The 24,937-nt window shown below is 46.5% G+C and overlaps 1 protein-coding gene across 2 annotated transcripts in view; it reads left to right on the forward strand.

Moving 5' to 3' along the window:
* The window catches only part of PLEKHM1 (pleckstrin homology and RUN domain containing M1), a 49,229-nt gene that overhangs the window by 13,578 nt on the left and 10,714 nt on the right, over nucleotides 1-24,937 (forward strand). For both annotated transcript variants that reach the window (XM_045526747.1, XM_045526748.1), the window contains 4 exons: nucleotides 5,758-6,163; nucleotides 15,661-15,931; nucleotides 19,220-20,140; nucleotides 23,780-23,925. In XM_045526747.1, coding sequence (XP_045382703.1) covers nucleotides 5,758-6,163; nucleotides 15,661-15,931; nucleotides 19,220-20,140; nucleotides 23,780-23,925 — 1,744 coding nt within the window. The remainder of the gene's footprint in view (nucleotides 1-5,757; nucleotides 6,164-15,660; nucleotides 15,932-19,219; nucleotides 20,141-23,779; nucleotides 23,926-24,937) is intronic.

The following is a 24,937-nucleotide window of genomic DNA, read 5'->3' on the forward strand; positions in this document are numbered from 1 at the left end:
TCAGATGCCTGTTAGTGAATTGTACACATGAAAATGTCCGGCAGGCCCCAGAAACAGCTTTTGAACACTGAGTGTATTAGATGGAGCTTTCAGATGTCAGAGGAATTTAGGTAGAATACATTAGGGAGGAGTAGTCCCTGCCTGTAGAAATGGCTGGGCCCCCAGCATGACAGGTCCGTGGCGTGACTTAGGCTCGTGGTGTGACTTAGGCTCACTCCCCTGTCTCAGGCCCTCCTATGTCTCTATCTGGTCCACAGCCCAGCCGGCCTTCTCTCTGTCATGTGCTGCACCTTTATCTGTCATGAATCTTGTGATTGGAAAATTCCAGCTTGAGGTCATTGAATCAGTAACCATTCACTGTGTGTAGGAATTGTTGTCCTGGGTATTATGGGGAACTCAAGGGTGAGGATCAGAATGTATAGATGATCACTGGACAATAATCTCGAACTCCTGCCCTTGCCTCCATAAGCGTGCCTGGCCTTGAACACTAGACAGTGATGTGAGGAACTGGCAAACACAGAACACACAGATACACAAACACACATGCAACGCCATCATTCTTAGAGCTGGACCTTGAAAATAGTCTTTCAGCATCCACAGAGGCCAGCATTTCTTGGAATGTATATTTCAAGGGTAAAAGATTCTCACAGACACTTAAGAGTTCATTTAAGTTGTTGTTATTATTATTATCATATTACTTAAATATTTGTAACTTTAAATTAGACATAAATACCTTGTGCTTATTGTTACAAGTATAAAATCAAAACATCTATTAGACATTTCTATGCCACATTGTCTTTAAAATGAAATTTGTTTTTTTTTTTTTTTTTTTGAGACAGAGTGTCACTTTGTTGCCCTGGCTAGAGTGAGTGCCGTGGCATCAGCCTAGCTCACAGCCACCTCAAACTCCTGGGCTTAAGCGATCCTACTGCCTCAGCCTCCCGAGTAGCTGGGACTACAGGCATGTGCCACCATGCCCGGCTAACTTTTTCTATATATATTTTAGTTGGCCAGCTAATTTGTTTCTATTTTTAGTAGAGACGGGGTCTGGCTCTTGCTCAGGCTGGTCTCGAACTCCTGACCTCGAGCGATCCGCCCGCCTCGGCCTCCCAGAGTGCTAGGATTACGGGCGTGAGCCACCGCGCCCGGCCGAAATTTCTTAATTTAACATAAGGGGTTCTGTTTTGCAGAAACCAAATTGCAGTTTGCCTTGTGAATAGAGCATTGACTGTCCTGAATAGCTCCTCTGCATTCACGGGCTCTGTGTTGTAATAATCACTGAGGGGTGTGGGTACAGTCCAGTGGCTAAGAATGTGGACTCAAGAACCAGGCTGCGTGAATCTTCCCTTTACCAGCTTTGCAACCTTGGGCGAGTTAGTTGACTTTTCTGACCTTGATGTCGTCATCTGTAAAATGGGGATAAAAATTCTTCAAAGGAATGTTGGGGAGATTAAATGAGTTAAGATATATAAAGTGCTTAGAACAGTCCCTGCCACACAGGTGTCAGTAGTGCTCCATGGGTGGTATTGCTGTTGTTTTATTACTAGGTGCCTGTGACATCAGTTCTTCCACTAATGGCTTCTATATTGACTGGTACAAAACCTTTGGTTTTTAATATTTGTCAGATGTCATTGTCATGAGGGCTTCCCTTGGGGGAAATGATTTTTACCATATGCAGCCCACCTCTGTGCTTTTCTTAGTGACCCTTGCCTGCCAAAATAACACCATATTCCATCAACACAAGAGCCCACAATGCTCAGGAAAACTGTAGGCTCTGACTTACTGGGCAAGACTGCTTTATAAAGTGGTGCCCCAGCTTCTCCAGGCCATGCTTTCAGTTCATTGCAGACACACATACATACATCTGTAAGACATATATGTTTTTAAGATTGTTTTCTAAATGAAAGCACAGCATTCTAAAATTTGTGAATAGGAAGTTTTTGAAAAGCACTACCCTGAGCCAAACAGAAGTGGAAGGATTGTGGCTATTTCACAATTTCATCTCTATGTTGCATTGTCTTCAAAATTTTTCAAAATTTTCTTTCTTTAGCTTTTCGTTTAGAATCTCATCTCTGAGACTTTTTTTCCACATATTGCACCTGTCTCTTTTATTTTCATTGGACCCTGAAGACTAGTAGTGATTCTGTTGAAGCTCTGTGAACTTGATTTCACCTTGACCTTGGTTTTGATTTGGTGGAAACTCTAATTATCACACAAGCTTCTTGCTGTCTGGTGGCATTTCTTTAGGCATTGTCACTTACTTTAAAACCCAGTTTACTTTGACATTAAGATCTTTCTTTTTCTTTTTTATATATTTTTAGTTGTCCATTTTTAGTTGTCTATTTTTAGTAGAGATGGGGGTCTCGCTCTTGCTCAGGCTGGTCTTGAACTCCTGACCTCAAGCGATCCTCCCGCCTCGGCCTCCAAGAGTGCTAGGATTACAGGCGTGAGCCACCTTGCCCGGCCAAGATCTTTCTTATAGATAGGATTCATTTATGACTGATAATCATTTTGGTAATGCTAGTGGGTATTTCTGTACTTTGGCTATTTTCCCTAAATTTTTATATTTATGTACATGGAGGCTAAGCAATCTTATCAATGATAATAAAAACATCTACCATAACAAATTGAGGTTAATGTTTATAAGTAATTACTTTATGCCAGACACTCTGCTAAGCATTTTGCCTATATCATCTCATTTAATCTTTGTCACAGTCATAAAAGGTGGGTGCTATTACCATTCCTATTTTACAGATAAGGGAATTGAAGTCCATGGACTTTAAGACCCTGTTGTGGGACACACAGCAATGTGCTGACTGAAGCCAGATAGACCCAGGAGTCCCTGCTCTTAATCACTCTCTACACCATAGGTGCCCGTGAAGAACTGGGACTTCACAGGGTACATTTGTCAAAAATCTGCCTCCCTAGTTTATTTCTGAAGGTGGCCCCATTCTGTCACAGTCATTTGGATACATACAATTGGTTAGCAAATATTCTTTCCTTTTCTGCCTGTGGAAACTACCCCCTTTGCTTCCAGAACTCAACATTGTCCACTGTCTGCAAGTTGCACGCTTGGATTTTCATCAGTCTGTTTTTAAAGTGAGACCTTAGAGCAAGAACCATCACCTGCCTGCCTCCCCCCATAACTATTCCACAAACATCTTTCTGCCTCTCTGTGGTCACCTGTTTTTTAATCGAGATAGGATTTACATACCATGAAATCCACTATTTAAAAATGTATAATTCAGTGGTATTTAGTACATTCATGGTTGTGAATATACTACTGTCTAATTCAAGGACATTTTCACAGACCAGGCATGGTGGCTCATGCCTGTAATCCCAGCTACTCAGGAGGCTAAGGTGGGAGGATCACCTGAGCCCAGGAGTTGGAGGCTGTAGTGAGCTATGATGACACTACTGTCCTCGAGCCCAGGTGACAGAGCAAGACTCTGTCTTAAAAATAAAAAAAATTTTAAAGTAAAAAGAAAAAAACTTTTCAGTACCCTATAAGGAAACCCACCTTACTATTAGCTATAGATTTGCCTATTCTAAATATTTCATATAAATTAAGTCATACAATATGTGGCTTTTTGTTTCTTCCACTGGTTTCTTCCACTTAGTATTATATAATATTTTCAAGGTTCATTCATGTTACTATCATGAAGGCATGTACCATGGCTAAATAATATTTTGTTGTATGGATATACCACAATTTCTTTATCCGTTCATCAGTTAATGGACATTGTCCCCATACTTTTTGGCTATTATGAGTGATCTTGCTATGAACTTTCATGTATAAGTTTTAATGTGGACATATGTTTTTAATTCTCTTAGGTATATACTTAGGGGTGGAATTGCTGAGTCATATGTAACTCTATGTCTAACTTTTTGAGAAATTACCAAACTGTTTTCAGCAGTAGTTGCCCTATTCTACATTCCCACTACTAAAGTATAAGAATTTTAATTTCTCTATGTCTTTGTCAGCACTTGTTGTTCTCTGTCTTTTTGCTGTAGCCATCCTAGTGGGTATAAAGTAGTATCTTATTGTGGTTTTGATTTCCATTTCCCAGATGGCTAATGACATTGAGCATCTTTCATGTGTCTATTGGCCATTTGTCTTTTTATTGTTGAGTTGTAAGAGTTCTTTGTATATTCTGGGTACTAGACCCTTATATATGATTTACAGATATTTCACCCCATTCTATGGGTTCTTTTCACTTTCCTGGTCATATCCTTTGAAGCATAAAAGTTTTTAATTTTGATAAAGTCCAATTTATCTATTTTTATTGGTTGTTGATGGTTTAGATATCACATCTAACAAACCATTGCCTAATCCAAAGACATGAAATTTATACCTCTATTTCCTTCTAAGACTTTTATCATTTTAGCTCTTACATTTAGGTTTTTGATTCATTTTGAGTTAATTTTTGTATATGATGTGAGATCGTGGTCCAATGTATTCCTTTGCGTGTTACTATCAACTTATCCCAGCACCCTTTGTTGCAAAGTCTGTTCTTTCCCCATTGATGTATCTTAGTGTCCATGTTGAAAGCGATTGCTCATAAATATTTGGGTTGGTCACCTATTCTTGACTGTAACATCTTGAAATGTTGTTTGGGGTTATGATAATGTAGGTAAGAGCAGAGCTCAGAGGGAAGACCATCAGGTAAGTAACTTGAGTCTTAAAATCTTCAGTTCCATGAGCCCAAATTAAGGGGAGGTTCATGTGTCTTGTGGACCCAGTCTGAGCCATCAGGGCAGATACATACAGTCTTTTGAGCCCAGACAATTTTCTTGCCATCTGAACCTGCATTTGTACATGACATATTCCACTGGTTTTATAAGCAGAAGAGGAGGCAGCAGCAGGTGGGTTTATTTTAGAAATTGGACTTGGACTCTCGGAAGCCTCAGGAAAGTGAGGAGCAGTCACTAGCCATGCACATTCCAGAAGGCCCAGAATCATGTTTCTGTGCTCTGTGTGTGTGTGTCTACAAAGGCAGTAACATTGGCTCCCTGTGGCCCCAGGAAGCACCACTACGGGGACAAGGGGGTAGCAGTCCCACCAGGAGGAATGAGTAGGTGCACACCCCATGTATATTTGTATGCACCCTCACGTTCCTTGTGTACACTGAGCTCCAACAGCAATTTCCGGAAACGTGAAGCTTCCCTGTCCCCCGCACCCAGTCTAGCTCTGAGGGGCCAAGCCCTTGCAACCTCCCTTCAACCCTGCTGTCCCAATTCCTGCCCGGGGACAATCTCCGTCCTCGCTTAGAAAACCTCTTTAGCCCTCACTTCACCTAGCGGGCAGATTAACCCAGGGGGCAGAATCTTGGTGCTTCAGCTACTTGTGCTGTGGAGGAGCCCCCCTTTGAGATACTTTGTCCATGGAGGCTCTGCTGCAGACAGCGTCTGGGGAAATGATCGCCCACACACCATGGCCTACAATCAGCCTGTTCAGAATGGCAGGCAGTTCTCATTGGCATCGAGTCCTCTTTCTCTGCTGCGTGAGCCTTTTCACCTGAGGTCCTGGGCTCCACAACCCGCCTGCCCACCCAATCTGCCTGAGTTCTGGCCAGGAAAAGAGCCATTGGTGGGGAGTGTCAGAGGAGGGAGCACAGTGGATAATTAAGAGGGTGTGGTTTTTTGTTTGTTTTAAATCATAAAACAGCAGTTTTGCATTCTTACCACTGCCCCAGTAGCCTTGGGCATTGTAGCTATCAACCTGCCATACAGGTTTCTTTGTTTAAAAACTTCTAGGGTGTTGTCGGAATTCAGCAAAGCCCAGGTAAACTCTGTGCCAACCAATGGAATGAGCCAAGAAACAGAGGTCCCCATGCTCCAGGGCTCGCTCTCCCTCCACGGCCTGGACACCAACACACACCTGCACTATGAGTTGCCTGCAGAGCCCTTTACTTCCCATCCAGCCTCTGGAACCCAAGATGGTGGCCATAAGCAGGAGCTGCATTCCCAGACACCTGGCATCCTGGACTTGAAACAGCTGGACACTGCCCAAGCTGTCCCTGCAGGGAGCACCTCAGGCCAGCAGTCTTCTAGCACTGTGAGAGAGACGACCAGAGCAGTCGGCCAAGAGAGTGGCCAGCAGAAGACCCCATGGGGTGACGGAGTTGGACTGAAGCTTGTGGTTTCCTCACCCACCAGTCCGGTGAGTGGCGCAAGCTCTTTGGTAGGAGGTCTTGGGAAATGTCTCAGAGTCACTGCAGGGTTTCCCCAGCTAGTGACCCTGAGGGGTCTCTGCCTTCTCCCCACTAACCTCCCTCTCCCTGGTTAGTGATAGCATTGTAATGATGGCGCTAATGTTTCTTGGTATGTGAATAGTAGATACGAGCCAGGCATGTGCTCACTTGCCACACATATCTCCTGTCATCTTCACATCTACTCTTGAAGAAGATAATTCTCACCTGACCGCACCACTCACCAGCATAAGGCCCTGGGCAAGTCACTTCACCTCTCTGAGCCTTGGCTTCCTCCTTAGTCCTAGTTATTATTAAATTAATATTTTTATAAAATACCAGCCTTTGAAATTACTCATTTTGCAACATGAACCAGGTTTTTTAACTGCACTGTCCACTGTGGTGGCCACTAGTCACATGTGGCTGTTGGGCACTTAAAACGTGGCTAGTCCAAATTAAGACGTGCTGTGTAAAATAAGCACTGGAGTTTGATAACATAATATGAAAAAAAGAATGTAAAATCTCTCAATTTTTTATTGATTATATGTTAAAATGAAATATTTTGGATATATTGGGTTGAATTAAATATATTATTAAAATTTATTTCACCTATTTCTTTTTACTTTTTCTAATGTGGCCACTAGAACATGTAAAATTACATATGTGGCTTGCATTGTATTTTTATTGGACAGTGCTATTCTAGAATAAGCCAGTCCATCCCTGGACATCTCCTGGAGAGAACCGTGGGTGAAGAGGCTTGAGAACTACTAGCCCAATGAAGCGCTAAAGGCTGTGAACTTGAGCTCTTTTGCCCTGTATGTTTGTTCTTGTGTGGCCTTTGAAGTTTCCCCCCAGACAAAGTTATTGACATTTACTGAGTGTTGGTAGGAAAGGTATGTGTGCGGTGTCTGCTCTTTCTGCAACTCAAACCCCAGCAGGGTGAGGGAAGGCAGCTGCTCCAGAAGGCCCGGGGCACCTACAGGGAAAGTCCACAGGACGGGGAAGAGGTAGCGCAGCCAGGGCTGTTGCCGAGGTGAAGGGAGTGAGAACAAATACCTTTACAGAATTGAGTGCCTCTGACTACTTCTCTTCCTGGACTTCATAGTTAAACCACACCATGGAGAGCAAAACAGAGTCATGAAAAGCAGAGGTAGGAATGTGTATGTTTGTGTGCGCACGGAAGCCCTGTGTTATGCCAGCTGCACTCCGGGGCTTACATTGCTTTTTCAGCTCCATCCATGCTCATCTCTCCTTTGGGCATAGCTTCTAGATCGTATAACTCAGGATGGAGCTAGGGCCATGAAATAGATGGGCAGAGGCACATATACCCTGGTTTTTGTTTTTGTTTTTTTTGACACTTTCTTGAGATAGAATTCACATACCATGCAATTCACCTATTAAAAGTATAATTCAGTATTTTTTAGTATCTTCATAGGGTTGTGCAACCATCACCACAACCTAATTTTAGAACATTTTCATCCCCCATAAAAGAAACCCCCTACCCCTTGCCAATCACTCCCTATCCCTCTGCCATCCCCCACCTCCCTTCCCTCAACCCCTGGCAACCACTGATCTACTTTCTGTCTATAGATTTGCCTTCTGGCCATTTCATATAAATGGAATCATACAACACAGAGCTTTTTGTGACTGGCTGCTTTCTCTTAGCATGATGTTTTTAAGGTTCATCCACGTTGTAGCATGTATCACTACTTTATTGCTTTTTACTGCTGAGTAATATTTCGTTGTATATTCCATCGTATGGCTGTGTATCACACTTCATGGGTTCATCAGTTGATGGACATTTGGGTTATTTCCACTTTTGGGCTGTTATAAATAACACTGCTATACAACTTCACATACAGGTTTTTGTGTGGACATGTTTTTAATTCTCTTTTATGCATAACTAGGAGTAGAATTTTTGGATCATATGATAGCTATGTTTAACCTTTTGAGGAACTGCCACACTGTTTTCCAAAGCAGCTGCCCCATTGTACATTCCCAGCAGCAATGTATTTCTCCACATCCTCACCAACAGTTGTTATTGCCTCATTTTTTAAAAAATTAGTATAGCCATCCCAGTGAGTAAGAAGTGATATCTCATTTTGGTTTTGTTTTGCATTTCCCTGGTTAAAGATGTTGAGAATCTTATCATGTGCTTTTTGGCCATTTGTGTTTTTTCTTTGGAGAAGTGTCTATTCAAAACCTTTGCCCATTTTTAAATTGTCTTCTTATTACTGAGTTATAATAGTTGTTTATACAGTATTCTAGATACTACACCCTTATCAAATACATGATTTGCAAATATTTTCTCCCATTTTCTTGGTTGTTTGCAGCATAAAGGCTTTTGATTTTGATGTAGTCCAATTTTTCTATTTTTTCTTTTGTCACTTGTGTTTTTGGTGTCATAGCTACATACCCATTGCCTAATCCAAGGTCACAAAGATTTACTCCTATGATTTCTTCTAAGAAGTTTATAGTTTTAGCTCTTACATTAAGGTCTGTGATCCATTTGGAGTTAATTTTGGTATATGGTGGGTGTAGGTGTGCCAGTTGTACCAGCACCATTTGTTGAAAAGACTATTCTTTCCCCATTGAATTGTCCCACTCCACCCTTTAAAACTTTTTGAGGAATGATGTGTTCTAAGTACCCAGATCTTCAGTGTACACCTCAGTGTATTTACATATGATGTGCACTCTGTGGCCACCATCCAGATCAAGATACAGAACATTCCTGGCCCACCAGAAGGCTCCCTTATACCTCCTCCCAGTCACTGCTCCCCTTCAAAGGAAAGTACTGTTCTGACTTCTAGCGCCATACATCACTTTTCCTGTTGTTGAGCCTCATATAAACAGAACTATGCAGTACGTATTCTTTTGTGTCTGGTTTCGTTCACCAAACATAATGTCTGTGAGATTTAGCTATACATATAGCATGAGGCTATAGTTTGTTTTTTCCATTGTTCTGTAGTATTCCATTATAAGAATGTATCTCAATATATTTATCCATTCTCCTCTTAATGGATATTTGGGTTATTTCCAGGCTTTGACCATTATGAAGAAAGCTGTAGCAAACATTATTGTACATGTCTTTCGGTGAACCTCGCACTCATTTCTGTGGGTGTTTCCTAGGATCGGAATTGCTTGGTCCTTGGGTAGGCATATGTTTAGCTTTAGTAGATGCTGCACTTGTACTAAAGTACACTCACTGGCAATATATGAGCATTTTAGTTGCTCTTTAGCCAATGGTGTTGCCAATCTTTTTAAAAATTTTGGCCACTCTAGTAGGTGTGTAGTGGTTTTAATTTTCAGTTCCCTGATGACTAAAGAGATTGATACATTTTCATTTGCTTATTGGCCATTTGATCCTCTTTTGTGGAGTGTCTATTCAAGTCATTATTCTTCAGTTTTGTGTGTTTTCTATATTGATTTGCAGATGCTCTTTGTATATTTCAGATATAAATCTCTTATTGGAGAAAAAAGCAAGTATCTTTTTCCAGTCTGTGGCTTGCCTTAATGGTATTTTTTGCTGAACAGAAGTTCTTAATTTTAATGGTGTTCAACTTAGCAATCTTTTTGTTTATGGTTTGCATGGTTTTTGTCCTGTTTAAGAAATCTTTGTTTACCCTGAGGCTCTGAAGGTATTCTCCTGTGTTTTCTTTTTCCTAGAAGCATTAGTAATTTACCTTTCACAATTAGGTTTATGATCTGTGATTAAATTTTGTGTACGGTGTAAGGTAGGAGTCAAAATTCTCATTTTTCCCTATGGATATCTGGTTGACCTACCACCATTTATTGAATACGACCATATAAATCATGTAACTGTATAAGAGTGGGTCAGGCTCTCCTTATTTACTATTCTGAAGATGAATGTTATGGGGCCCTGAAGGTTGTGACTAGGCAACTGCCAACCCATGCTGCAGGTCGAAGCAAGGCTCTGCAGCCCTCGTTCCAGCCAGAGGCAGAGTGAGGCCCCTAGGGATGTTGGCCGTGTGCCCCAGCAGGGCACCACAGAGTGCCCTTGACCATGTTAGTTCACTCCTGCCCAGGGTCTGGCTTCTGCTTTACAGGCTCAGATATCTTGTCTTGCCAGGGCCCCAGAACTGATGGGACAGGGCAGCTAACTCGTCAACAAAGCTCCTCTGCTCACTGACTTCTGACCCTCTGGCCTCCTTGCACCTCCTTAGAGAAGCAAGCGCCTCCCAACCTCCAGCTTTTATGTTTCCTGTTCCCTCTTAGCCAACTGGTTTCTGTTCCTCATTGTTGTGTCAGCCTTCCCTGCCCCCCATGTCTTAAAAAACACCATCCCAATGACTCTCTGTCCCATTTATCTGCTTTACTTTGTTTCTAATACTTATCATTATGTGCACTAACGTATTATCTCTTTGTCTACTTGTTTATTTCCATCTTCCTTACTAGAATGTTAGCTCTATGCTACAAAGGACCAAGCCTTTTCACTTCTGTATTCTCAGCACCGAGCACTGTACCATGGAGAAAGTAGGCGTCAGTTAATAATAGTTCTTGAACTGTCAAGAGACTCTCGAGATGCCAGCTAGTAAGTTTACTTTGCAAGGTGCACCACTGAGTGGACGTGGTGGTCAGGTCAGTCTAACCAGAGCAGGCTCCACCTCCTTGCTGGCCTCAGGGGACTATGATGGCTGGGGGTTGCTTAGGAAACATGGAAATGCTTGGTGCCAAGTCTAATGTGAGAACCTTGGATGCTGCCCCCTTCCTGTGTCCTTTTCCCAGGGGAGTTGTGGATTTATTTGTTGCCCCACGCAGCACATAGTTGCCGCACACCACAATGTAGCCTGCCGGCTCACACAGGCCTGCTGGGCTCCCTGCCTGTGCACAGTGCCAGGCTGTGTCCTGCGTGTCTGCCCCTGCGGTCCTTGTCTTTCCATGCTTCCATCACTTAGCCATGTGCTTTTTATTTGACACTATTTTGGGGGGCATGTTGGGGGCCACTGTCAAGTTTTATGGCACTGAGAACCATTCAATCTTTCTTTAAAAAAATTTTTCTTAATTCATTGAACACAACATACTATGAGCCAAGCCACCGTGCTAAGTGCTCAGGATACAGTGATGGAACAGCCCTACAGTATGGGGACAGACCCTAGATTAGACAAATCAGTCTCCACATCATAATTACACTTGCGCTGAGTGATGGGGAGGAGAGGTGTGGGGAGGGGGAGAGCTCTCGAGGGTGACTGCATGTCCCAAAGCTGGGGGGTGTGAGTTGGGTTCACAGTTTAACTCAGACTGTCTGAGTTTTTAAGTCTTGGTTCTAATCACTGTCCCCATGGACCTCCCCATGGCATGTGGTCCCTTCCCCCAATTATGCGTACAGGCAGTCTGTCCGCTGAGGACAGACTGGACAGAAAGTCCAGTCCTTCTGACAGTGGCCCAGAGACCTGGCATCTTGCTCCTCAGTCAGACTCCTGTCTGGGATTTAGCTGTAGTACCTCAAGGTGGCATTCCTCTGTCTTGGGTCCCTGGTGGCAGGTGCAGCTCCAGTGTGGATTTTTGGTCAGTGGTGATTTCCCCCCACCGCTAAAGGGACAGAGAGCTACTCAGCTGTGGGCCCTGAGCGAGCAGGCAGAAGGAAAGGGGCAGGAGGAAGGGAGGGAAGAGGGAAACAGTGGTGCTCATGCTCTCACCCTCTCTCCTGCCCACCCCCTGGGAAGGGCACACAGCCTCAGAGCTCTGTCCAGGCCCAAGTGCAGAAGCTCCAAGGAACCTATGTTCCCACTGTTTTTCCCTGTTGCTTAAGAGAACAAAAGGTTTTCCCTACAGTATCATTTCCTGGTGGCTGATCTGTGGCCAATGGACCATGTGAACATTTCCTAATAGTCTCTGCCATCAATAGAGAGAGAAGCCCTCCCCAATGAACATCGTAATCTTAAAATTCACATTTGTCTCCTTCCTTCCAGTTCCCTTGACCCACCTTCGTTACTGTACATTAAACACATTTGGATGGCCAAGATTTATTCCTTCCTCTTTTATGATTCTGAGCCAGGCACTCTTGCTGGAGATACCAAGAAAAATAACCATCTCAGGCAGCTTAAAGGAGCTAGGGTAGGGGGTACAGACTCTCATGGGATCCCGGTCAGGCCCGGCCCAGCTGGGGTCAGGAGGGATGTGGGCTGGGGGTGGGTGAGAGAAGCTTCCAGGAAGAGATGGTGCATAACCCCTGAGCTGAGTCTTAAGGGACAGTGATCTCGCGTCAGGACCATTAGCAGGGCTAGGGCTCACCAATTTCCCAGGTGCTCGTGCAGCTGCTGGCACAGCCATGTGGCTGCTGGGTTCAGTTCCTCCGCCTGTTTTCCTCAGGAGGCCCCTGGCCTTGATGGCCTAGACAGGCTTTGTTCAGAATCCAGTGTTGCAGGTGGCACCCAGTAGCCACCCTGACAGACACACCATCCCGTCGCTGGCAGAATGAAGCACTTGCCATTTCTAAGGGCCCCAGTTCTGGGAGACCCCCTCCAGATGCCGAATCAGAACTCATGGAGTTTTCATTCTGAACGCTCCTGTGTATACACGTTAAATTAAATAAATTTGTATCTTCTTCTCCTCTTAAAAAAAAAAAAAAACTCACCACCATTGGCTTAAGAGGTCTTGTAGCATTGGAATGGATTAAGCCATGCAAACCAACCCTTGCGGGGCAGCCCGAGCCAGGCTTCTCTTCTCTGTCTACACAGCAAGGAACACAGCCTTGATTTAGGAGTCGGAAATAGCAACATCAGGGTGAGGTTGATGGCACTTCACAAAACAGCTGGGCTGGCCCCACCCCTTGTGACTCATTTCCTCTGTATAGACAGCCATATAGGGTGGCCCAGCCTGCTTCCTTGCCTCCGCTTTTCCATGTTTAGGCACAGGAAGGCAGGGAGGGCTTGAAATAGTGGAAAAAAGGAACCAGAATCCATTCCCACAGCCCACTGACCCCAGACACCCCCACTTCCCCCTGCCAGTGAGCAACCTCAGACTCAGTGAGAGCAGCAGAAGGAGGGGGCAGGCCTGGCTGCCTGGGACACAGGGGCTGGCACAGAAGTGGGGAGCAGAGGTGGCTGGCGAGGCCCAAGTCCTGCTCGCCAGGCCTCCCTCATCTCAAACCCTGAAGCAGAGCCGGAAACCCTGCGTGCCGGGACTGCTGGATGTCCCCATGCAGAAGGATGAAGTCACTTCCCTTTCTTACACCTGACATGGATATTGACTCAAAATGGATCAGAGAAACTTTTGTGCTTCAGAGGGTACCATCAAGAAAGTGAAAACAGTTCACAGAATGGGAGAAATTATTTGCAAATCATGTATCTGATAAGGGTCTAGTATTCAAAATATATATAAAGAACCCTTACAACTTGTGTTAGTTTCCTAGGGCAGCCTTAACAAAGTACCATAAACTGGATGGCTTAAAACAACAGAAATTTATTCTCTGATAGTTTTGGAGGCTAAATGCTCAAAATCCAGATGTCGGCAGGGTTGGTTCCTTCTGGAGATTCTAAGGAAGAATCAGTTCCATACCTTTTTCTTAGCTTCTGGTATTGCTGGCAATCCTTGGCATTCCTTGGCTTGTAGACACATCACTCCAGTCCCTCCCTCTGTCATCACATGTTGTTGTCCTTCCATGTCTCTATCTTTGCTTGGTGTTTTCCTCTCTGTGTATGTCTGTTCTCCTCTTCTTATAAGGATGTCAGTCATACTGGGTGAAGGGCCCACCCTACTCCAATATGACCTTTTCTTAACAAGTTAAATGTGCAAAGACTCGATTTTCCAAATAATGTCACATTCTGAGGTACTAGGGGTTAAGGCTTCAACATGTCTTTTGGGGACCAATTTCACCCATAACAACTCAACAACAAGAAGACAAATAACCCAATTTTAAATTGGGCAAAGGGGCCAGGCATGGTGGCTCACACCTGTAATCCCAGTACGTTAGGGAGCCAAGGTGGGAGGATCACTTGAGCCCAGAAGTTTGAGGTTGCAGTGAGCTGTGATGATGCCACTGCACACTAGCCCAGGTGACAGAGCAAGACCCTGTCTAAAAAAGAGAGAGAGAGAGAGAAAGGAAGGAAGGAAGGGGAGAGAGAGAGAAAGGAAGAAAGGAAGGTGGGGGAGAGAGAGAGAGAAAGGGAAGGAGGGAGGGAGGGAGGGAAGGAGGAGGGAGGGAGAGAAAAGAAAGAAAGAAAGAAAGAAAGAAAACAGGCAAAGGAATTGAATAGATTTTTCTAGGAAGGAGGGGAGGGAGGGAAAAGAAAAGCAAAGAGGCAAAAGAATTGAATAGATTTTTCTCCAGAGAAGATGTAGAGAGGACCCATAAGTATATGAGATGATGCCGAATGTCATTAGACATTAGGGAAATGCAAATCAAAAGCACAATGAGGTAGCACTTCTACCCATCAGGATAGCTATAATTCAGAAGACAGATAATAACCCATGTTGGAGAGTTTGTGGAGAAATTGGAACCTCATGCATTGCTGGTAGGAATGTAAAATGGTACAGCCACTTTGGAAAACAGTTCGGCAGTTCCTCAGGAAGTTAAACATAGAGTTACATATGATCCAGAAATTCTACTCCTAGGATATTCCCAAGGTATTAAGACGTAAATCCACACAAAAACTTGTATATGAATGCTCATAACAGCATTACTTACATTAACAATAGCCAAAAAATAGAAACAAGCCAGATGTCCATCAACTTATAAGTGGATAAACTACATGTGGGCCATCATACAGTGGAATGTTATTTGGCAATAAAAAGGAATGAACACTCATACATGCTTACAACATGGATGAACCTTGAAAACATCACATTAAGGGAAAGAAGCTAGTCACAAAAGATTACACGTTACATGATTCCATTTATATGAAGTGGCCAGAACGGGCCAATCTATGGAGACAGAAAGTAGATTAGTGGTTGCCTAGAGCTGGGGTGGTCAGGGGGAAATGAGAGCGGCTGCAGATGGGTATGGGTTTGCTTTTTGGAGTGATGAAAATGTTCTAAACTCAAATTGTGGTGATGGTTGTGCTACTCTGTGAATATACCAAAACTATGGAATTGTACACATTAAATAGGTTAATTTTAGGTATCTGAGTCATATCTAAATAAAGATTTTGGCTGGTGAGGTGGCTCACACCTATAATCCCAGCAGTTTGGGATGCAGAGGCAGGGTGCTTGCTTGAGGCCAGGAGTTCAAGACCAGCCTGGGCAACATAGTGAGACCCTGTATCTACAAAAAATGAAAAAAATTAGCTGGGTATTATGGCATGTGCCTTAGTCCCAGCTATTCAGGTGGCTGAGGCAGAAAGATCGCTTGAGCCCAGGAAGTGGAGGTTGCAGTGAGCTGTGATGACACCACCATATTCTAGCCTGGGTGATAGAGCGAGACCCTGTCACAAACAAATAAATAAATAAAGTGGTTTTTTAAAAACTTTAAAATGAAAAGCAACCTTTGTCTTTACTTCTTTCTCAACAGAAAAGCAAGAGCTGGATTTCAGAAGATGATTTCTACCGGCCTCCCCGGGAGCAACCCCCAGAGAGAGCTTCGGATTGCCCCGTAGCTTCTTCCAGAGGGCCTCCAGAGGCAAGGCCTGGTCTCCACAGGCATTTTTCTCAAGGACCAAGAAAAAGCTGCTCCCTGGGGGCATTAGACAAAGCGTGTGTGCCTTCCCCAGGAAGCAGGAAAAGCAAGGCAGCCCCAGCGCAGGAGCATAGGAACTTCTGGGTGGTGCACCGGAGGCAGATGGGTAGGTGACTCTCGGGTTCCAGGTGGGCCCCATCTGCAGGGACTGTGCCTTTTGGAAAGCAGCTCTAAAGTCCTGTTTTCCATGACCAAGTGGGTGGTGTGTTCTCACAAGAAAAACCTCATCCCAGAATGTATTAATGAGAAGCATTCGTGCTCAGTAATTCAGGAAGGCATTTCAGGAAAAGTACTGTATTTTCTTATAAAATCTTAATAAAATGATGCTCAGAGCTGCCTACAGAGTACAAAAATACTGTTTCATCTGTGGAAACAGAAAATATTTTCCTTGAAATTACTCTATAAAACTTGTGATTATAGAGAACTCTTGATTCTATCTGTAGCTCAGAGCAAACCCGGTCCCTTGAAGCCCTAGGTATTTTCACTGATCCTTCCAAAGACTTTTATCTTAGATGGTTTATTTAATAACTCCGGTGGGGTTTATCAGATCTGCTGTTGTTTAGTGTCCTCCACGTGCTGTTTACAGTGAGGCCAGCTTGATCTCCGTACCCTGTGAAATTCCAGAAAGCGTTAAATAACTAGAACCTAATTTTTCTGTAACCCTCATACAGGGCTTCCTCATCAAAACAAACCAAAAACGTGTGCCCTAGTCTCTCCTCATTTTCCATTTGCAGTGACCCAGCAGAGAATTGTGCCGGTGCGGGGCCCTGGGCCAGGTGGTGTTGTGGAGCCTGGTCTCCAGGCGGGCTCCTGCTATGTGTGTCCTTCAGCCCTTGTGCTGGCAGCGGCCTCTGACCGTGCCAGAGAAGGTGCGCTTTATGCCAGGCCTTTGGGTTCCCTGAGGGGCAGGAAACCCTATACAACAGTGTGAAAACCCCAAGGCTGGTCCAGGCTGGCGGGAAGAGAATTGCATGTCATTTGGAACCCCTAGTTGGTGACAGACCCCTGGGGAGCAGGGAGCATTGAGCAGTGTATGGATACACAGGCGTCACTCACTCATTAATTCATTCAGCAAGTATTTATTGAGCATCTGTGATGTGCCAGGCATTATTCTAGGTGCTGGGGACACAGCAGGAAGCAAAACAATGTCCCTCTCTTCATGGGATTTAGGGGGAGACAGGAAATAAGAAAGTTAACAAGTAAGCGTAGAGTATGGACAGGTGGTAATAAATGCTTTGGAAAACTGAGAGAGTGCCGAGGTGGAGAGTGCACCGTTGACATTTAGGGTGGTCAGGGAAGCCCCCACAAATAAAGTGACATTTGAGGAGATTGGGGTGGAGGAAGGCACCAGGCGATCTGTGCGTTTCAAGCAGGGAGAACAAATGCAAAGACCTCACGCTGGGAACACGCTTGACATGTCCAGGGAACAATGGAGACCAGAGTGGCACGTGTGGAGGAGACGGTAGAGGGGCCTGTGGGCTTCTGCTTTGAGGGACATGGCAGCCACTGCAGAGCTTTGGGCAGAGGGACATGCTCTGACTAACCTTTTAATCAGGTCACTGTCACCCGGGAGGTAGGGGTGGACCTGGTGAGAAGTGGGGCTCTGCATGTGTGTTGAAGGTAGAGCCACCAGCACTTGCTGACATCGCTGTGAAGGAAAGAGAATCTAGGGCAACTCCAAGGATTTTAGCCCAAGCAACTGCAGGGATGAATTTTGCCATTTTATAAATGAGGAACATTAGGGAAGATGCAGGTTTGCAGTGGGAGACTTGGGGATGCATTTTGGATGTGTCGACTTTGAGGTGCCCACTAGATGCACAAGGAGCAGGTGTAGACATGAATCTCAAGTTCAAGAGCGAAGTCTAGGCTAGGGGACCGGGCGCGGTGGCTCACGCCTGTAATCCTAGCTCTGGGAGGCCGAGGCGGGTGGATCGCTCGAGGTCAGGAGTTCGAGACCAGCCTGAGCAAGAGTGAGACCCCGTCTCTACCAAAAATAGAAAGAAATTATCTGGCCAACTAAAAATATATATACAAAAAAATTAGCCGGGCATGGTGGCTCATGCCTGTAGTCCCAGCTACTCGGGAGGCTGAGGCAGTAGGATCGCTTAAGCCCAGGAGTCTGAGGTTGCTGTGAGCTAGGCTGATGCCACGGCACTCACTCTAGCCCGGGCAACAAAGTGAGACTCTGTCTCAAAAAAAAAAAAAAAAAAAAAAAAAAGAAGTCTAGGCTAGGGGTAGCAATGAGGAGTTATTGGCATAAAGCCCTGCAAGCAGGTGAGATCAGCTAGGAAGGGGGTGTCGGCAGAGAAGAGAGGAGGCCCCGGGACTGAGCTCTGAGTACCAGCCCTGGGAGGACGGGGGTACGGAGGGGAGATGAGGGCTGGGGAGGGGCCTTTGGGTTTGGCAACGAGGGGGGCATTGCTGACTGTCCCAGGGGCAGTTTTGGTGGAATGAGGAGACAAACGCCTAATCTGAGCAGGTTCAAGGGGGATAGGAGCATGGAAAGGAGAGAGAGGGAGTTTCCATACCTCCTCAAGCAGTTTTTCTGTAAAGGGGCTCGAGAAACAGGTGGTAATTAGAGATGTGAGTGGAGACAAGAGGGTTTCTAAAGATGAGAGAAACAATAGCTTGTTTGTGTGCTGATGGGAATGACCCAGGAGAGAGGGAGAACTGCCGGTCAGATGTCCTTGTCCTCGAGTAGGTGGCGAGAGAGTTAGCCTCACACAGAAGTGACAGGAGGAGGCTGGGCGCGGTGGCTCACGCCTGTAACCCTAGCACTCTGGGAGGCCGAGGCGGGTGGATCGCTCGAGGTCAGGAGTTTGAGACCAGCCTGAGCAAGAGTGAGATCCCGTCTCTACTAAAAAAATAGAAAGAAATTATCTGGCCAACTAAAAAAATATATATATATACAAAAAATTAGCCGGGCATAGTGGCACATGCCTGTAGTCCCAGCTACTGGGGAGGCTGAGGCAGTAGGATCGCTTAAGCCCAGGAGTCTGAGGTTGCTGTGAGCTAGGCTGACGCCACAGCACTCACTCTAGCCCGGGCAACAGAGTGAGACTCTGTCTCAAAAAAAAAAAAAAAAAAAAAAGAAGTGACAGGAGGGAAGGGGGTGAGTGTGGTGATCCGGACATGGAGGTAATCTTTTGAGTGCTTTTATTTGCTGAGAGAAATACAAGGAGCAAGGTCAACTGCTGAGGGGGAGGGTGGGGCGGAGGCGCTCAAAAAATATCACCATCAGGCTTTCAGAAGCCCCGTTTGACAGTGGCCCACGTCTGGCCATTCTGGGGGCAGTTGCTGTGTCCACGCCCACCACAGGACATCAGGCACCAGAGGTTGCCTTGGGCAGTAAGGGGACAGGCCCACACTCTAACATGCCTCTTTCTGCCTCTAGGGCTGTCCAACCCGTTCCGGGGCCTCATGAAACTGGGCACAGTGGAGCGGCGGGGGGCAATGGGCATCTGGAAGGAACTCTTCTGCGAGCTCTCCCCACTGGAATTCCGCCTCTACCTGAGCGACGAGGAACGCACCTGTGTAGAGAACTGCTCCCTGCTGCGCTGCGAGGCTGTGGGGCCGGCCCACAGTGACGGGCGCTTCGAGCTGGTGTTCTCTGGCAAGAAGCTGGCCTTGCGAGCCTCGTCCCAGGATGAAGCCGAGGACTGGCTGGACCGCGTGCGGGAGGCCCTGCAGAAGGCCCGGCCTCAGCCGGAGGATGAGTGGGTGAACATCGAGTACCCGGACCAGCTTGAGGGGCCCCCTGAGGGGCCCCAGGGTGACCGCCCCTCTCACCTGGACCTGCCCTCGGAGCCTGCGACCCTCCAGGGCACGCAGTTTGACTGGTCATCTGCCCAAGTTCCAGAGCCAGACGCTATTAAGGAGTCCCTTCTGTACCTGTACATGGACAAGACCTGGGTGCCCTATATTTTTTCCTTGTCCTTGGAGTCTTTGAAATGCTTCCGTGTGAGAAACAACGAGAAGATGCTGAGCGACAGCCATGGCATTGAGACCATCCGAGACATCCTGCCAGACGCGAGCCTCGGGGGCCCGTCCTTCTTTAAAATCATCACGGCCAAGGCCGTCCTGAAGCTGCAGGCTGGGAATGCCAAGGAGGCGGCCCTGTGGAGGGACCTGGTCCGCAAGGTCCTGGCGTCCTACCTGGAGACAGCTGAGGAGGCAGTGACACTCAGCGGGAGTCTGGATGAAAACTGTCAGGAGGTGCTGAAGTTCGCCACGCGGGAGAACGGCTTCCTACTGCAGTACCTGGTGGCCATCCCCACGGAGAAAGGCCTCGACTCCCAGGGCTGCTTCTGTGCAGGTGCTGACTTGCTCTCCGGCCACCCATACCCTGCCAGCCAGCCTCGCTCTGCCTCCTGCGGGGTCCTGATTTAGGCTCTCCACCCTTCCTGCCTCCCTGCAAATGCCCCGTCCCTCCCCTGGGATGGGGCAGCAGATGAGGCTTGACCTGTGGCCTCTACTCCACCCCAGCACGCACTGGGGCTGGCTCTCCTGCTCATAGGCAGGGCGCCCTGCTCTCCTTCCCCTCCCGCCCCCTCCTGCTGGGGGGTGGGACCTGGGGTGGCAGCTGTGCCACCTGCTGCTGCTCTGGGAGTCCCACCCCCTTCATCTTCTTCTTACTGTGCTGTCACATTCTTTCAGAGCAGGGGCATGATATCCTTCCAAATATTTCTGCAAACTTTTTGCAAGTGGACACAATTTTTTAAATTATAAAAAGGAGCTCATGCTATTCAGTGCTGTCCAACAGAACTTTCCGCGATGAAAATGTTCTAGGTCTGCGCTGTCCAGTGCCATAGCTATGTGGCTACTGGGGGCTTAAAATGTGGCCAGCATGACTAAGGAACTGAATTTTCCATTTCCGTTTATTTACATTTAAAGGGTTCCATATGGCTCATGGCCACTGTATTGGACAGAACCTCTGTATGTATCATTGACCCTTGAATAATTCAGGGGTTGGGGTGCTGGCCACCCCCACCCTGTGAAGTCAAAAATCCACATATAAATTTTTTTTTAAGAGTTTTACTCTGTCACCCAGGTTATTGAGAAGATGCTAAGTGACACCTGGGCTCAAGCGATCCCCCTGCCTCAACCTCCCGAGTAGCTGGGACTATAGTCACGTGCCACCACACTCAGCTAACTTTTTAACTTTTTGTAGAGATGGTGTCTCACTATGTTACTCAGGTTGGTCTCAAACTCCTGGGCTCAGGCAGTCCTCCTACCTCGGCCTCCCAAAGTGGTGGGATTACAAATGTGAGCCACTGCACCCAGCCCACGTATAACTTTTGACTTCCCAAAAACTTTACTAACAGCCTACTGTTGGCCTGAAGCCTTACCAATAGCATAAACAGTCGATTAACACATATTTTATATGTTACATATGGGGTGTCCCAAAAGTCACCATTCATAGGGAAAATGGAAAATTGTAGCTAAATGTACCTTTATTTACAAAATATTCATTACAAAATTTCATAAAACTTTTTGTATGGAGACTTTTGGGATACCCAGCACTGTATTCTTACAATGGAGTAAGCAGGAGGAAAGAAAATGTTACTGAGAAAATCCTAAGGAAGAGAAAATATATCTACTGTGCATTAAATGGAAGTGGCTCATCATAAGGGTCTTCATCCTTGTCATGCTCACATTGAGCAGACTGAGGAGGAGGAAGAGGAGTTGGTCTTGCTTTCTCTCGAGTGGCAGAGGTGAAAGAAAATCCACGTATAGGTGGACCCGCACATTTCAAACCCATGTTGTTCAAGGGTCAATTGTATGTTGTTCTGCAACTTGGTTTTTTCCTATTTAGTATAATAATACTCCAAGTCAGCACACCTGCTGCACCATTCTCATCAAATCTGATACTTCCGTGCTGGGCACTGGGTCAGATACTTATTTGGATTATCTCATTTAATCCTCACAACAAGCCTGTAGAGACAGGCGCTGCTATTGTCTCTCTTTACAAATGAGGAAACTGAGGCACACAGCTGGTAAGTACCTTGTCGTGGGTTCACACAGCTAGTCAGTGGCAGAGGAAAAATCAGGACCTTGGTGGTTGAGCCCCAGAGCCTGTGCTCGTAGGCAGGACCCCAGAGGGCCTCCCGCCCTGTATCATTCAGGGCTGTGTGATGTCCCCCTGCCCACATTCCATTGCTGTCTCTTCCCACTCCCTCCAAGGGGAGGTGGGATCTCCGTCACCATGGTGCCCTCAGGTGGCCTGTGGGGAGGTTGCCCTGCTGCAGAAGGCCAGAGCGAGAGGCTGAGGCTTGGTTTGGGAGCTCTCCTGCTGGAGTAGACTGGAGGGAAGCCTGCTTCGAGCATCTAGAAGGAAGTGGTCTGCGGTTGGCCCCCAGAGGATGGGAGAAGCTAGGCAGCGCAGAGCTTCCTGCAGAAACCACCTGCAAGCCAGGGTTCAGCCTCACCCCACCTGCCCCAGCACTCACACTTTGCTCTTTAGCCTGTGGGGCCCAGGCTGGGTGGTGGCCAGGACTCCAGGGCTTTTGAGGAGTGGTTCCCCGCTCATGGGCATGAACCCTGCAGGGACAGCTCTCACCATGGCTGCCACCCACCAGCCTGCAGCAGGATCGTGCGTGACACCGGGAAGCTTGGGCTTCCTTTCCATCCAGCACGCACAGCTCAGTGGCCAGACACCGACCGCAGGTATCTGGGTTGGATTTCATAGTTTACAGTGCATTTTTAGAAACTTGTCACGTTTAAACTTTGCAATAACCCCACAAAATAGCTGGTAGTTATTGAATTTTGCAAATTCTGAAATGGAACCTTGAAAAAAATGAGGTGAAGGGCAGGATGCGGTGGCTGGTAAGCAGAATGGTGGGCCCCTGGTCCCAAGGCCTGGGGGCGGCACAGCAAGTGTTCAGGATTTGAGTTGGGCCTTAGCTTTTTGCCCTGGGCACACCCCATCCCAGCTCCTCCGCCCCTCACTGCAGAGGGACCTCCACCCAAGGAGGCTGAAGCTGGCCCTGCCCCACTGTCCTGAGGTATCAGGCAGCTCTGGGTTTAAGCTGACGCCAGGTCGTGCACAAACTGCCCTCCTCTGGGGCCAGCCCCATCTCCCCGGCTCCTTCTCTGTTTGCTGAGGCGCCGACTGAGTTGCTTCCATTTCTGGGCCCCATTGGAGGGGTGGGCCAAGGGAGGCTGGCATTGCTGAGCTAGCAGTGGAGACATTGAACACAGGCAGTCAGGGGTAATGGAGCAGAAAGTGGGTTTGAACCAACCAAACCAGATTTGAATGCCAGCCATGCCACTTAATTGTTGTGTGACCAGGAAGATTTCTTAACATCTCTGAGCATCGGTTTCTTCAGCTGTAAAATGACGATGATAATTATTACAGTGTGTTGTCATAAAAATTAATTAATAAGGTTGATTCTTTTTATTTTTCTGTATTCTTTTTCTCTCTCTCTCTCTCTTTTTTTTTTTTTTTTTCCTTTACTGGCCCTTAGAGACTGAATTAGGGTTGATTCTGAGTGTTGAAAATCTGAGTGATGATTATTTTTATCTTTCCTTTGAAAGAAAATGAAGGCTGGCTGTGGTGGCTCACACCTGTAATCTAATCCTGGTACCCTGGGAGGCTGAAATGGGAGAATCCCTTGAGCTCAGGAGTTGGAGACCAGCCTGAGCAAGAGCGTGACCCTGGCTCTACTAAAAATAGAAAAAATTAGCTGGGCGTGGGGGTGAGCACCTGTAGTCCCAGCTACTCAGGAGGCTGAGACAGGAGGATCACTTGAGACCAGGAGTCTAAGGTTGCAGTGAGCTATGATGACACCACTGCACTCTAGCCTGGGAGACAGAGCAAGACTGTCTCAAAAATAAATAAAATAATAAAATTAAATTAAAAAATTCACTAGCAGGTCCTTTCCATCATAGTAGCTACCATGTCACCGGAGGAGCTGACTCTCGCCCTGCCGCTCACCACCACCCTTCTCCCCAGGCTGCTCCCGGCAGATCGGCTTCTCCTTTGTACGACCCAAGCTCTGTGCCTTCTCTGGCCTCTATTACTGTGACATCTGCCACCAAGATGATGCCTCAGTGATTCCAGCCAGGATCATCCACAACTGGGACCTCACCAAGCGCCTGGTAAGTCTGAAGCCCAGCCTGTCAGGGCCACACAGGGCTGCTGAGAGACGGAGGAGTGTCCCCTCCTTGCTGCTGCTGTTTATCTGTTTGGAAGAGTTTGGCTCTAGGGAAGCTAGTGTCACTGGTTCAGGCACAATAATGTAGGGGGGCTCACCAAGAGAGAGGCTCGGTGCCTGTCTATAGTCCCTGGGCAGAGCCCTGTCAATGCCTGCCTCAGTCCCAAGGTGGGAGTCTGAGCATGGTCCTCTGTAGCAACAGACAAAACTGTTTAAGAGACCAGCAACTGGATGGATGGATGGATTGGAAGGATAGATTAGATATATATCCTACCTATATAGGCTGGACAGATGCATGGCTGCACCCCCTTGGTGTCAGCCTTGCCTTTGCAAACCCCGCAAGGGCCAGGTGACTGCACTGCCCTGCAGGCCCTGCAGGAGCTTACTTATTTCATGTTTTTAAAGAGCACTTTTTCTGAAGCTCCCTCTTTATTAAGATAATACATGGTTATTGTTTAACATTTTTAAATTACAGAAACGCCCAAAGATAAATCAAAATTATGTGTCATAGCCCAGAAACAATCACTGTCACATTTCAGGGTATACCCTTTTCTGTACACTTATTTACATATGCATCTACTTTTTATAAAGTTGGGATCACGCTGGCCTTACGCTGCTTTATAACATGCTTGGTGCATACTATGTCTTAGGTACTTTTTTATGTTCAACAAATGCTTTCAAATAGGATGTTCTCTAAGGACTTTCAGGTTTTCCTCTTCTCCAGCTGAGCTTAGCAGCTTTTCTAGCTGTGTTACCACAAGTGAATTCACTTCAGGTTCCTCATCTGTAAAGGGGGTTGTAACAGTGTGTGTCGGGTATTGGGAGGACAGGTGTGGCAGGGTGACCTTTCCCTCCCCAAGGCCTGGCACACGTCCTGTCCTGAATCCCCTTGGTCAGGGTCTGCCCCAAGGGGCGCAAACTTGGCTTTCTTCCAAAGGCACCGATTTCTACTAAGA

Source organism: Lemur catta, chromosome 15, assembly GCF_020740605.2.
Source record: "Lemur catta isolate mLemCat1 chromosome 15, mLemCat1.pri, whole genome shotgun sequence".
Taxonomy (NCBI): Eukaryota; Metazoa; Chordata; class Mammalia; order Primates; family Lemuridae; genus Lemur; species Lemur catta.